Source organism: Melanostigma gelatinosum, assembly GCF_949748355.1.
Source record: "Melanostigma gelatinosum genome assembly, chromosome: 5".
In the NCBI taxonomy this organism is placed as follows: Eukaryota; Metazoa; Chordata; class Actinopteri; order Perciformes; family Zoarcidae; genus Melanostigma; species Melanostigma gelatinosum.
Window position 1 is genome coordinate 12,309,183 of NC_136638.1, and position 14,422 is coordinate 12,323,604.

The following is a 14,422-nucleotide window of genomic DNA, read 5'->3' on the forward strand; positions in this document are numbered from 1 at the left end:
AAACATTCTAGCTTGTCTTGATTAATAAAAGAAATAAAATAAAACAAGGCAGAGTAACTGGGCCAAATGAAATGGTGGCATACTTATGGAATGTTTTATAATCATGGGTTATTCCTTCAGCCTAACGATCAACAAGGCGGTGGTATATTGAAATGGCGATTGACCATTGAAACAGATTAACATTATTTCGCACATTTCATTAAAAACTCAAACGACACTTCATCACTCAGGCCACTATACTGGATCTACTCCAGTTTGCATATAAGAGGCTGAGTCGACCCTCTGCTCACTCTGCTTGCATTTACTGAACAGCTTTTGGATACTAAAGGATATGCCTGAGGATTTTAGCTCAACTTAACCAAATGAAAATACATATTCTCCTGAAAAGGCTCATTGATCTCAACGTCAATACGTGGTTAGTTCTCTGGATGAGAGACTTTCTTTCCTGCTGCCCACGAAGGGTCTGTGTCAGGGGGAGCATGTCAGACGTGCTCACTCAGGCTTCCAACAAGGCTATGTTCTTTCCCCTGCACTATTCTCTGTCTTTTTACGAGTGGATTGGTCATCAATCAGACATATTTTAGATTGTTTAAGTGTGCTGATGACATGATCTCAGTTTCCTTCTACAGAGAACAGACCTATTAGCTGAAGCTGTCTATGTGGCCCACACCAAGGCACATTAACGATGGTGTTGCAGTAGCCAGCTAGAAATCAATGCGGCCAAGACAAAACATTTAGTTTCTGGACTAAATAAGATCTGAAAACAGAGTCAGTTGCACTTGTTTGCCAACATGTTGAAACTGAAAACTTTAAATACCTCGGTACAGTTCTGCACTTCCAGGTGAGCTTCTATAGGACATTTTCAAGGGATGCTCACAGCAACTTTATCTTTTTAGGAAACTTAGACATAAGAATGAAGATATGTGATCGTGTCAATGGCAACCAACGTAGTTGGATAACCCCCCAAACCCCTTGACTCAACTTTTTACAGAAAGGACAGTTTGAGCTCTTTGTTATATAGTTATAATAGTTGTTTTTGATGTTGTTATTTCTTGTATTTGGTGAGCAAAAGGCACATTTCCACCCTGACAATAAAGATATATTCTATTTTATTGTGTTTGCTTTACATTAAAATGCATGTGCAAACATCCACCCGCTAATTTTGTCCAGGAGCGCTACCAGAATTGGGTTTAATGGAGAGTAATGTTGTTGTTGTTCTAACTAATGAGGTGAATTTGGTAAGGCTGCTTTCAATATTTTTCAACACAATATGCTAAGATGGAGGTACTGCAAGTTTACTAACAACCAATGAAAGGGTGTCTCTGTTATTATATGAACATAATGATGTGGTCTCGTGAACAGCTCTTGCAATTTGATTTCAAATGCAATTTCAGTAAAAGAATGGTGAGATGCAAAATGTTTGGCATGCTATTCTCACAAAAGACCACAAGAGGGCAGATGCAGCTAACGGGTCCAAACAGCCAGTGAGGAAACCAAGATATTGAATGTATCCACTGTACTTGTTCGTTTAAAGCAGCTTTAGAAGACAACTTTAACTGCATGTTAAGTTTCTTCTTCCGTGTTTTGATGGAAGACATTAATAACCCCTGATGAATTGCATCCTGTCCTGCAGGCCCGTGAGATTTTGGCTTCAGCAAATCAGCACTATGGACAGAGACAAACTTCAGTTCAGGACCCTGGACAGTGCCTGACTGGGACTCAACGTTAGATGGAGCTTTCTACTTTCTTACTGCTCAAAGCACAGATACGATTCAGCTCACAAATCACACGTAATATCTAATGGATGGTAGGATGATAAATAAGGTCACGATGATTGTAAACTCTATGTTGCTCTACAAACCCACAAAGTCATGTGAAAACACATCTTCAAAGTGGATTTCCTCTTCGCAGCAAAACTAAGACATGAGAGGTGGATGTTATAGTCTGGAGTTGTACAGATAAGCAGTCATTTTCTTTGTAGGACAGAACGGTGGTCATACTTTACTGGGTTACCTCCTCGCACATAATGGCCACAGCCTGCCGACTCATGCATGCAGAGACCAGATGAGACAGGACAGGGCAATTTCAAGGAGGGTTAGTTATCTGGGATTTCCTCAAACTGGAGGGGGAGTTGGGGGAAGAAGGAGGATTTCGTAAATACTCGCCCACTACAACGAGGACCGCGTCACTATATACGTCAGACAGGGAGTTAAAGGTAGGGGTAGTTGGTCGAGGTTGCAAATCAACTCTATGAAACGTAGTATACAGCAAAAGCATTATTAACACAATTCATTGATTATTAGTGCTCGCTGGTTCTAGCTTGGTCTGCTAGAAAGCATCATAACCTGATGGACTGCTCGATATTCAACCATGATTCGATCTGAGGTCATCCTCTGCTCTGATTGGCTGAGATACGTCCGGACGTAATTTAGCAAGCATAAAGATAAAGTCACGAGCTTGTGAGCGCATAGGGTTGAATTTCAATTAAGGACTAATACTCGACATGGAATATATAGGCTACAAAGATTAAATAACCCTTCTGGTGTTGTGGAATTGTTCGAGGATTTGAAATAATTTTAATTTCTATGAAAAACAAACGGAATAACAGACTGAATAACAAACAGTTCAATGCATAACATATCAAATAATACACTATGCCATGGTATAAGGCTAAGAAATAAGGACTATATATATGACATCCCCCTCCCCCAGTTCTTACTCAAAATGGTATCACCCTCCCGATCACACTCCTGTGCTACGCATGTCAGTAATGGCACACTACACAGAAGTGGGATAAAGGCTTTTAAACGTTTTCCAACTCACGAGAGTCTACAGTTACTCTGAAAGACGACTGCTAATTGGGGCAGTTAAAAATAATGATAAAAAAAACCGATATGATATTATACTTATATAGGATGGGGGGTTGCATGTCTTCATGAAAGGCAATACAAATGGTTCCATTTGTAGTGCAATATGGGGTGGCGCGTGGCGGTAGCTATATTAAATCCAGGAGTCCACAATAAACCATTAAATGTAGATGAAGTAGTCTAAATAAAAAATATTGTTTTATTATTATGTCATCGAATAAAATGTTAACAGATGGGTGACAATTCCACCCAGACAATTCCACCCAGGGCATATTATTGTACTATATGACAGTTGAATTGTGTCAATATTACATAATATTCATAGAGTCACTTTACAGCCAAATGATTTTGACACCGGGGCTAACTTCTGCAACAGAAAAGGTAGAAAGGGGACACGATGTGGCTCTGTTGAAAGTCCCTTTCCTTGCTGTACAAGTTGACACCTCGGCGTGATCAGTAGTGGAAGGAACCATGGCGGAGAGGGGGGGGGGGGGGTTATAGTCTGAGCTGTGAAGGGGGCCGTCCCTGTTGGTGGACATCAGCCCGAGGAAGGCCCACCTAGTCATCATTCGAAAAGATCTCCCATTCAGACGATAGTGTGACTCGACTGTGCGACGGAATCATAAGGGGACAAGTCGACGGCTATTTGTCAATAGGTAACGACTCTTTTTCTCTCCATGCATGCTGACATTAGTATCACCGTTTTTAAGCGTATAGAGGTCACCGCCATGTGAGCGTCGTCATCGGAAGACACGGGTTTGCACCGTGCGCTTCAACAACTGGGCTCCTGACGAACATTCCTTTCTATCTTCATTATCCTGCTTTTCGTTGCGTATGTTTTTGTCAATTTGTGTCGCGAAATGTAATGTGACGATCATGGTACAAGCCGGGCACCGATGCAAATCGTGAAATGTGGTAATTAAAGCTTTGACCTGCAACACCCAGGGCGGGACTGGCGTGGATTGGTGTGAAATGCAATAACATAATTCGAGCTGTTGGTGTGCAGCCTTGTCTTGTTTTATTCAAATGTTTCCCTGCGTGTGATCGGACAGGCTCAGATTGCATCCACTTAACTCCACGCTTAAATCCCAATGTGTGTGGATATGACGGTGTAGATCGTGCTTCCCCTCCCCCAGCAAAGTTGTGTAGCTCTTGCACTACATTTCCTTCCAGTATCATTGAACGTGCAGTCTCTTTAAAACGGCCTGCTCCCTTTTCTTTCCTCAGCCGCAGCCGCAGCCATCTCGCTGCCACAGAGAGAGTAGCTACAGGCGAGCAATAATTCATGAGCGCCTCCACAAGTAACCATTTCATTGAGACCTGTTTGCCTGTGAATATTTCATGCTTTGACGAGGATGTGCAAAGGGGGTTGAATGCATGAGTGAACAGCGGTGCCTTCTTGTACTGTAACATAAAATAGACTCGCATTCGTAGAGGTTTTGTAGAAATCGATAGAAATGAAATACTTAAAGCATGGTCATCATCATGAGCTATTAAATGCCATGCATGCATATAAATAAGATGTGTACATACACAGTGACAGCAGTGATGGTGACTGACAAGCAGGTGTGGTCCATCTCTCCACAGTTACTCGGCCAAGATGGATGTGTTTATGAAGGGTTTGTCTAAAGCGAAAGAGGGGATGGCTGTGGCCGCGGAGAAGACCAAGGAGGGAGTTGCGGTTGCAGCTGAAAAGACTAAAGAAGGAGTCATGTTTGTAGGTAAGGTGATCACACATCTGTTTCCAGGTTATTTGACATGCAACCACTGGCATGTTGAGACTGCTAATGCTCCTCCAATACAGTATGCATGAGCAGCGACAAATCAGCAGAAAGAATGTTTCATAAATCAGCCCCTGCAGCATCCCCAGTATGTCCTGAAACAAATGGTTGAATTACACAATAACTTCTTTCATTGGTACAATAAATAGCATAATCCTCCTTCCCTCAGTTAAATGGCAATATCACACCCTTATGCATGACACTGTATAACTACTGTAGTTGTATTGGACTCCATGTGGGGTGTCAGTTAAAATGACTGATATGTTAAAAGTGTACGGCATGATAAGTAACTGAATGCACTCCTCAAAATCCAGAGTATCTTATTATGACGGCTGTAATTAAATAAATAAATCCGTCTGACAGTTGATCAATATCTGTGTTTTATTTAAGCAGGTTGATGCAGTATATTCAAAAATAATTTTACCCAATTTATTACTAAACTATGCAGTGTTGACGAGTTGTTTTAAAAAGGATGCACTGGGATCAGGAGTTATTTTGACGTGTGTGATGTAATACGAGGCTCTGAATGTCCTTGTGCCCGTTCGCCTGACTTGACTGGGCTTCAGGCAGAAGATGGGAACAGGGGTGGGGGTGGGGCAGCAGGATGGTGGGAGCAGCTCTTGCCACATGTCGGTGCATTGGACGGCAGCAGATTGTCTCAGCCAGCGGTCACCTCCTGGAGACGAACAGACTAAAGGCCTCTGCTTCTGTGCAGTTTAATTTGTATTGGACACCATTGCAGCTATTTGCACAGATCAGTGCCTCTGTTGCATGAGTTCAAAGAGTCCAAATGTGTGCCTTTTAGATTATTGGCCCAATCCATTTCACTTGCTTAATATCATTGTTCAAATTAAAACATGTGACATGAAGGTGGGTGGACACCTGAAAAAAGGTTAGCAAGCAGCTGGTCAAAGGAACATCAGAAGCTGACTAATTATTGTCTCAATATCTTTGATCATCTTGTGTTCATAATGAAAGATTGAAAAACACCAGCTTTCACAGTTGTCACATTCCAGCGTGACGCTTCACTTGTAAAGGCAGTGCTATGCATCATTTAATTATCTGTGTTGCTGGGCAATCATTTCGGGTTATTCTTTAATGGTGTCAAATCATTGTGAAATAATGGAATTCCAATATCACGACAGCCAGTGCTAACCAGTTCTATTGTGTAAATAAGTAATACCAAGCTCGATGAATTCAAATGTTGAGGACATGATGGCAACCATATTTTAGAGAAGCTAGTTTGAGTTGTATACTTTGGGTTTAATAGGTCTAGGGCTGCATCTAACTATACCTTTCATTAACCATTCATCTGAATATTATTTCATTCATTATTTGATGAATCATTTGGTCTATAAAATGTCAGAAAATAGTGGAAAGTGCTCATCACACTTTCCTGAGACTGCTTGTTTTGTCCAACCCACAGTCCAAAGCCGAAAGACTCCATACAGTTACAGTTCCATAAGATAAAGAAAAGCAGAACATTCCCGCGATTAAGAGGCTGGCAGGAGATCGTGTTTAGCATTTCTTCTTGAAAAATGTGTCTGTGTCTATGCTGACAAACCCCTTGTCATTTGTGATCAATCACTTCTTCTATATTGCCCAGCTATGCTTGTTAGCTTACAGTTGGTCTGTTAGGGGTAAATGTGTGTGTGTGTGGGGGGGGGGGGGGGGGGGCAGATGACTCACGGGACTCGGGGCTGGTCACGGGCCCTGGAACCTGCCAACCATTACAGATATTTATTTTCTCAGTTGTTGAGCTGTTCTCAGAGGGCCCAAACTTCGCAGTGACACTCCTGCTGGTATAGCCCTACAGTCACCAGTCCGTACCATCGATTCCGTCACGTTGGGTATTCCAAGACAAGTTGTCCGACGTGTCTGCATTTAGATGGAACCCGTTCATATTGAGAACCGTGTCCCTGTCACTCATCACCAGAACCGAACGTGTCAATCTGCAGTCAGAACACGTGCGTGCTCCTGTTTCGCCTTCTCCATGCTGTGTCTCATCATGCCTTTCTGCCTGTGGTACACGGAAAGAGAAAGGAGCGCGTCCATGTCATGTGGCATCTCTGTGCGCCTGCATGCTGCTGGTTGAGCAGAGCGGTGCCCTAGAAAGCTGCGTATGATTCGCTTGAAGGCCCCTCTTGGAGGAAGGGTGAGAGTGATCTGATAGGCCTAGGGCCCACCCTTTGACAGCCGCTGCAGACCGCCCACCCAGCTGAGCAGACAGCCTGAGTAAGGCAAGGAGAGGTGGAAATGAGGAACAACCCTGCTGTACTAGATACCATTGAATGTCACAACTAACAGCCGTGTTCACAGAGCATTCACAGCATGCACCCTACCACAGCAGTCTCAATATATCTCTCACTAACATTTGCTGAACCGTAGCTACAGCCTGAAATTGCATTACAAAATAATAAATAAATAAATAAATATATTACTATTTATTTAATGCTAATGTATATTATCAATATTTAGGTGACAAAAATATTTCATATATTTCACACCCAAGAACTATAGATTTAATCTGGTATTTTATAACCATCAAGGTGACTTAAATGTATTTTTACTTATTATTTTCATTTGTATTTCATTTTCAACACTTAATGAGTTTGAAATGGATTTTAAAATCATGTATTGTATTACTGAATATGCAGTGTGGTAGCTAGCTGCACTTAACTAGAGCAACTGAAATGGAGGCACACCTTACATGTATGTTTTGCTTTGAGACACTCCTTTTGTAGTGCCGGTTCTGTACTTCATCATCCTTTCATCTCTCCTCAGTGGGCTTTTTAAGGCCCTCAGGGACCAATAAGGCATGCGACTGCTGCACAGACAGTAGAGAGGATGACAACGCTTGAGTGATCGGGACCAGTGGGCACTGTGTGATGCTCCAAATAGCTGGATGGAGTAAGAGTAAGGTCAGAGAATTGATCGGTGGGTTTGGCTTTAAGTCGGCCACAAAGTTGAATAACTCCTCACAATAAAAGTACCAAGCAACCCAAGTTCTGCAGCCATGATTGTTCTATATTACCTCTGGAGCTGTGAATAAAACAACTATATTTAAATTGCGTCAGTTGTCTGAAAAATGAGAGGATATACAGGCCAACACAAGCTCAGATAGTGCCTCTGGTTGGTAGTGACAGATCAAAGAGAACCATGCGAGATACATTTCACAGTTTATCATGTGAGCAGTGATGAACAGGCCGCTGCAGTGCTGCGTCTGTGAATGTAATACATGCTGTTTATGATGTTGGGCTTCTGCAGCATCCGTGTGTCATGAATGGTGCTGTCGGGTAGATGGCCTATCAAGGTGGTGAAAGAGCAAGGTGCTCACAAATGATGCATTTTTTAAACAAATTACAAGGCAGCCTAATGCGCTGAGTGAATGGCAGTCGTGCTTTAGTGGTTCGTTTCGGACGAGTGTAAAGTTCTACAAAAAAAAATGGTACCTGAAGTAACATTTCTAACAAATACATTTTTTGGTTAATTCAGGTAACAAGGCCAAGGACGGCGTGGGCTCAGGTGAGTTCTCTCTTTGCTTGTCAAACGCAAACTTCATTATTGACACAGTTGGTTAAAAGCTCAGTTCCATTACTGCGACCAGCCACTTACTGCTAACTGGGAAATGGCAAATTCATTGTGGTGATGGGGGAGGGGTTGTGTGTTGAAGGGGTCATCATGTACAATATTCAATTGAGAAACAAAAGAGGCCAGACATGATGTGCATGCTTTTAATCTGTCTGCTGAATCTGTTGAAATAATGTGTGTGTGTGTGTGTGTGTGCGTGTGTGTGTGTGTGTGTGTGTGTGTGTGCGTGTGTGTGTGCTTGTGTCTCTGCAGTGGCTGAGAAGACCACTGGAGCCGTCGGGAACATTGTCGCTGCCACTGGCCTGGGGAAAAAGGACGAATTCCCTGCTGACTTGAATGTATGTACACTGTTACAGCTCCCTGATAGCACACACAGTGAGGTGTAACACACAGTGGTTTCTTAAGTACGTTCCTGTTATTAGACAAAGTATGGCAGTGTTCACGTACAGGAAATCAGTAGCCCATAGTTGCCCATAGTGGAATGACATCAGAGGTGATTGTATATGTATTTATGGTCAGTGTTGCATTTGTTTGTTTTATTAGTTTCGGATATACAACCAGAATCTATAGCTGTTTTTTTTTTTTCATACATTTTAATCGATTTTAAAACTGCTTGTTAAAAATATCACATTTCCAATGATGGAAAACTCTGGAAAACAGCAAATAGCCACATTTAAGTCGATGGAACCAGTGAACGTTTGGCAGTTTGTTTGATGAAACTCTGTCACATCTCTCAAATTGTTCAAATTTCTGTTGTTGATCGACTATTCAATTAATTGAGTTATTGCTTCGTCAATATAGTTTTGGGATTCATAAGAGACAGATATCAAAAAGCTTTGGGGAAAAATGAAAGCAGTCGCAGCAACTGATGGATTGCCCCTTTTAATAGCGTGCATATAATGAAATGACTGCAAACTGCCTTGTATATGCATATATTATACAGCAGCTAATTGTTGTTCTGGTTTGAGCCTACTTATGGATGTGCACACGTGCACAACTGACCTTTGTTCCAGATACAAGAATCACTTACGGTTGGCAAGTTGCCGTAAGTGATGTTCATTAAAGTCTGGATGGGATTGTGGTTGTAGCGGAGCCAGATTTTAGAGCAGGGATAAACACGGGCTGATGAATTTGCGTGTCACTTCAACATGGACTTACTGGTCCGCATCCGTTTCATTCCTCTGCTGTCAGCACAGACGTTTGCTGCCACCAAAGGAAACATGATCACGTTTTTGTACTTAAGTTTAAAAACATGTTTCTCAATGCTTAACGCTGGCTCCACAGCATGATTCTGCAACATTCACGCTGCAGGGGTGACCTGCTGGTTGATGACAGCTTTTACAGTTAAAATCGTAAGAAATGCAATTAGCGTTAAGGCTTTTGTTTTACGCTTGTTTTATTGGAGGACGCTTGAGGGTTTCTAGAGGGCGAGTTGTTGTTCCACACTGTCCGCTCTGCACACGGAGCTGCATTCAGTCCATAAAATACAGCTTCAATTCAAACGATTATACAGAGTTTTTTTCCACAGAAGTGGAACAGATTTGACTTGGGAAAAATGTACTTGTAGCCGTGCTTTAAAATTTGAGTGATACACATTCTATGGATTGTTTTTCACTTGTTAAACAACCTGGTCGTGCGCCGTAAGCACGGCGACATTTCGTCTTTCGCTGCCAGTGAGACAGCGAGGTCCTTGTGCTGTCCGAAGCCTTCATCCCTCAGAGTTGCACGCTTTCCACTGACTCACTAATCTCGTAAATCTGACAGCCTGCTCGAATAGGCTTCTCGGAGGCACTATCTGAGTGATAACACTCCTCATTCCAACACCCTGACAACAGATTGTTAAACTGTTGACACTCTTATCACATGGGCCGATCTGCTGTTCAGCTCTAGCTTGTGCTGGGCTGTACATCCTCTCTGTGACGATATTCTATATATACAATCTTTTTAAGAGAACCGTATGCTGACTTGTCTTAACATTGAGGCTTCTCTTGTGCTGGAGTCGAGACTGAATTCAAATGTGACCAATCGGACACAAAACCTATCTTTCTCTTCCCACGAACACCCTTTTTCCTGTTCACTTCTTCTCAGTCAATGATCCGTCTGATTAGGTGCGTCTTTATGGCGGTTTCCCATTCTGCAGCATTGAAAGCCATGCTAATCATGTCGGTCGGCTTACAGCAATAACACCGGCTTGATACAGTACACAGGATTACGGTCTGTTCGTCTCTGGCCTAATTGACTTGAGTAGTGCTGGGTTTAAAAATAAATGTGTGCTGACCCACGAGCTTTGTTTTAAGGGCTCGAAGTAGGCGGTGCATTAAAGACGGAGCGCCGCCTGCATCAGAGAGCTCTCAGGAGGAGTGTCAAGATATCAATCAATATCAGCGTCACTTCAAATAGAAACAGATAAGACTGGTGGTGTTCTATGTTTTTCTTGTAAATGAAAACGAACAATGAATTAGCCATACTAACAAGCATGTCATTTTATCCAATTTCCTGGTCCTCTGTGCCTCCATTGATGTCCAAAAATGATTCAAATCACCTCATTGAGCCACATGGTTGCATTTGGTGACATGTTCCTTTGTTATAATTAATTAAATTAGTCTCCTGAGTACTGAGAGACGGGCGTCTGCGGTTTTTGTCTTTTCTTGCCCCCAATTGCTTTGCCTCTCTATTACCAACACATCAGAGTCTTAGAACTTCAGGTTTCTGAACAAGGAATAACAAGCGAACGTGGCTCAGAGTCGCCATCATGCTAGCAGCTCAGTGAGACGGTACTTGGGTACAGCGGTGTGCGTTTGAGCTCAATGTCATTCGCATGCTAACATGCTCACAATGTCAATGCTAACTGAAACATCTTTCGCTCCTGCATAAGCGTATTATCGGTTGACATTGGTTGGTACTAGCTCGTGGACGTACATGTCATATTTAGTTTTACGTAAAGAAACGATAATTGGATTTTGATCTAAGAATACAAAGAAAAGCAAGTTATGTTGCTTGCATTGTTAAATGGTTGCACAATATGAGCGGACATGTGATCTAAAAGGGTTCAGAAGGCCTTTTTCATTTCATCTCAACTGCCGGTGCAATGTTCATCATGCTTGCCATTAGTTTATTCATCCGTTTATCATGTTTGCTATTTTGCACTAAACACAGCTGAGGTTGGTAGAAAACATAAACTGTTGCTCTGAAGGTATTTCCACCATCATCTTTGAACGATCTGGATGAAAGAATATTCTGTCCCCTGCAACTAAAACTACTGCGACTGTCCAAAGATGGTGGTCGAAAAAAAAGACAGATTTCCTGCTCAACTTGTGCGACATGAGCCAAATTGAATAGCCGTGTTTGATTTTTACGTTCGTGATGATCATTTTGGTGCAGTAGCTTTGGAAGGAGGCCTGAAGGGACGCGCTGTCAGTGTTTGCGGACTTTGCAAGTTTCTTGCTCGATACACACATAGTACTGCTAGCTACGATCATTAGAAAAGAGTTGGCAACACTGGACTGGGTTTTTCGGTTGGATTATTAAAAAAAAATAATAATCTAGCGTACTCTTGCTGGTTTCTCCAATGCTACCAAGAAATATATATATATATAGATATATATATAATGTTTATATGCTCATCGTCCTACTCTTTGTGTCTCTGCAGCCTGAGGAGTACGGGCAGGAGGCCATGGAGGGCCAGGGAGAGGCAATGCTGCAGCCAGAAGGGGAGACATACGAGTCCCAGCAGGTAATCAGCCTACACGACACAAAGCGTCTCTGTCTCCGTCTCTGCCTTACAATAAAGAACCTCATGTCTCTGTGTTGAAGTAAGATTTCATTGTAAATTGCTTTTTGTCGTTTTTTTTGCAAAAAACTGTAAAGTCATAGACTGCAGTCACATTACAGTAGATGGAGGCTCGTCAGTATTCACCAGCTCTTCATGGTTACACATTTTAGCTGCATTTCAGTTCAAGAGCACTCCACACTTGCCCCCCCCCCACTTCTGTCCCACACAATCATTACAGCTCACTCACGCTGAGGTAATTCTTCTTGTATCTGGAAATGAAAACAGAGGGCAATTGCCACATAGCGAGTACAGTGAATATAGCACCACCTACCTACATTGAGCGTTGTGTGTGTGTGTGTGTGTGTGTGTGTGTGTGTGTGTGTGTGTGTGTGTGTGTGTGTGTGTGTGTGTGTGTGTGTGTGTGTGTGTGTGTGTGTGTGTGTGTGTGTGTGTGTGTGTGTGTGTGTGTGTGTGTGTGTGTGTGTGTGTGTATGCATGTGTGGGGGAAGGATGGGAGTCTGACACCGATGGTTATTTTTGGAATGTGGCTGTTCGGGGCGCGACAAACTGCAGAATCTATTGCTTTGAAACCAGATTTTAAATAGCTAAGAGTAAATACAAATAGCACACAATGTACAGAATGTGGAAAAGATCACTTCACTGGTATTTATCATGATTTAAAGTTCTGCTATGTTTTTAGCCAGAAAACTATTATATTCTCAGAGAATATTCAGAATGAGCTTCAGTTGGAGGAAGATTTAATTTTGCTAATAATGTTCAATTTATTTCAATGCATTTAGTTGGATTTCATTTTATTTTCCTTCGTGGATTACTGCATTTGTCAGTTAAAGGTATAGAACCGAGATATTCCCTGAGATGCAAATTAAAAGTGAATTTCTCAGAGGCAGTAGCTTGTGTCATCCATGTCCTCCTCCATCTCCTGCTCCTCTCCTCCGCATCGCTTCCCCTCCCCCATCCTCTGCTACACCAGCGATATGTGAGCTCTGTCTGAATGGGTGTGGTGATGACGCTCTCTGCCTCTGTGCATTGTGGGTAATGTCAGGGTCTCCCTGCAGTGCTGTGAATATTGAGCCCGAGTGCTACACAGTGAACCAAGCCCTCTTAGGGAGGATATGTGAATAAAAATCCATCTCATCCAGTGTCACTCCTGGTTTTTGTGAACACCTTCGATGTCCTAAGACTATCGCATATTCCCGTAGGCTGTATTGTTTTTTTATTTTATGATCAAGTGTGTGAAGGGGGCGTGTACAGGGTTAAAAGGATGCTGGGAATGTGCTCACGACACATCCTTGAAGCTTGTGAAGGATTTTGCCGCCCTCTGCAGGCTGAAGAGAGAGAGACCAGCAGAGGAGCTTCTATGATAGAGTGACATCATTACCTTCAGCAGACGGCAATCATGTGTCACCATGAGCCCTGTGTCATATGTATTCTTCTATGAATTGATTTAAGTCATATTTGATGCGATTAAGTCTTAATCAAAGTCTTACTGTTTAATTTAACCCTCGAGCTTCTTTGTGCTACGGATTTGATCTGCCTGTCTCTTAAAAATCGTTTTTTCTTTTCCCAGGGGAGCCAGGACTACGAGCCAGAAGCGTAAACGCACCAGTCACAGCCACCAACCAACCAGCAGCACAATAATATTTCTAATAATAAAAAGGACAAATGCTGAAACTATCACTATTATACCCCCGTTGCAAAAAACAAAATCAACAAAAAAGACAAGCATTCGCACTGAAAAATGTTCTTCCTTCAAGACAAATCTTTTAATATTCTATATTGTAAATGTCATGTTGTTAATGTGACGTGTTGGGTGTAGGTAATTATTGAGACGTAAGAATTGTCCCCTCTGTCTCATTTCCTTGACTCCCTCCCAATGAAATGAGACCAGAGCCGGGGCTTGTGACTTCGTTCGTGTGTGTATCTGTATTTGGAAATGTGCAATAGATGTTCGTCATCTTCCAATGAGACATTGGGAGTTGAAAAAATAAATATGTCCGGTTGCAAGCAGATATGAAAACAATAATATCCCCCTTAGTGTCGACAATGCCTGTTTGTGGGTTCTTCCTTTTTTCGTTTTTGCATTTCTTTGGAAGTTTCTTTGAACTTTTTTGAAGTAAGAGTTTTTTACATTGTATCTTTATATTTGCTTGTGAAATCATTCCAGTAAATCTGTAATCTCTGAAATTGACAGAGTATACGTGTGTGCGTGTGTGTGTGTGTGTTTGTGTGTACTGAAGATTTTAACAAGTTAAAGTCAATATATTATGTCTTGAAATCATAATGGTTGTCATATCAATATGTGCTTTCAATTGCAGGACTTGTCAATATACAGGTTTATGTGTTAAGCCAGACATACATTCCTCTGTAAATAAAGATTAAAAAAAGAAGCC

The 14,422-nt window shown here is 42.0% G+C and overlaps 1 protein-coding gene across 1 annotated transcript; it reads left to right on the forward strand.

Moving 5' to 3' along the window:
• Positions 1-3,381: 3,381 nt before the first annotated feature.
• Positions 3,382-14,387, forward strand: sncb (synuclein, beta). The gene is made up of 6 exons (XM_079268819.1): positions 3,382-3,523; positions 4,455-4,588; positions 8,144-8,173; positions 8,492-8,577; positions 11,889-11,972; positions 13,600-14,387. Exons 2-6 carry the CDS (start codon positions 4,468-4,470, stop codon positions 13,627-13,629), a joined length of 351 nt encoding a protein of 116 aa, XP_079124945.1. The 5' UTR covers positions 3,382-3,523; positions 4,455-4,467; the 3' UTR covers positions 13,630-14,387.
• The last annotated feature ends 35 nt before the right edge of the window (positions 14,388-14,422 follow it).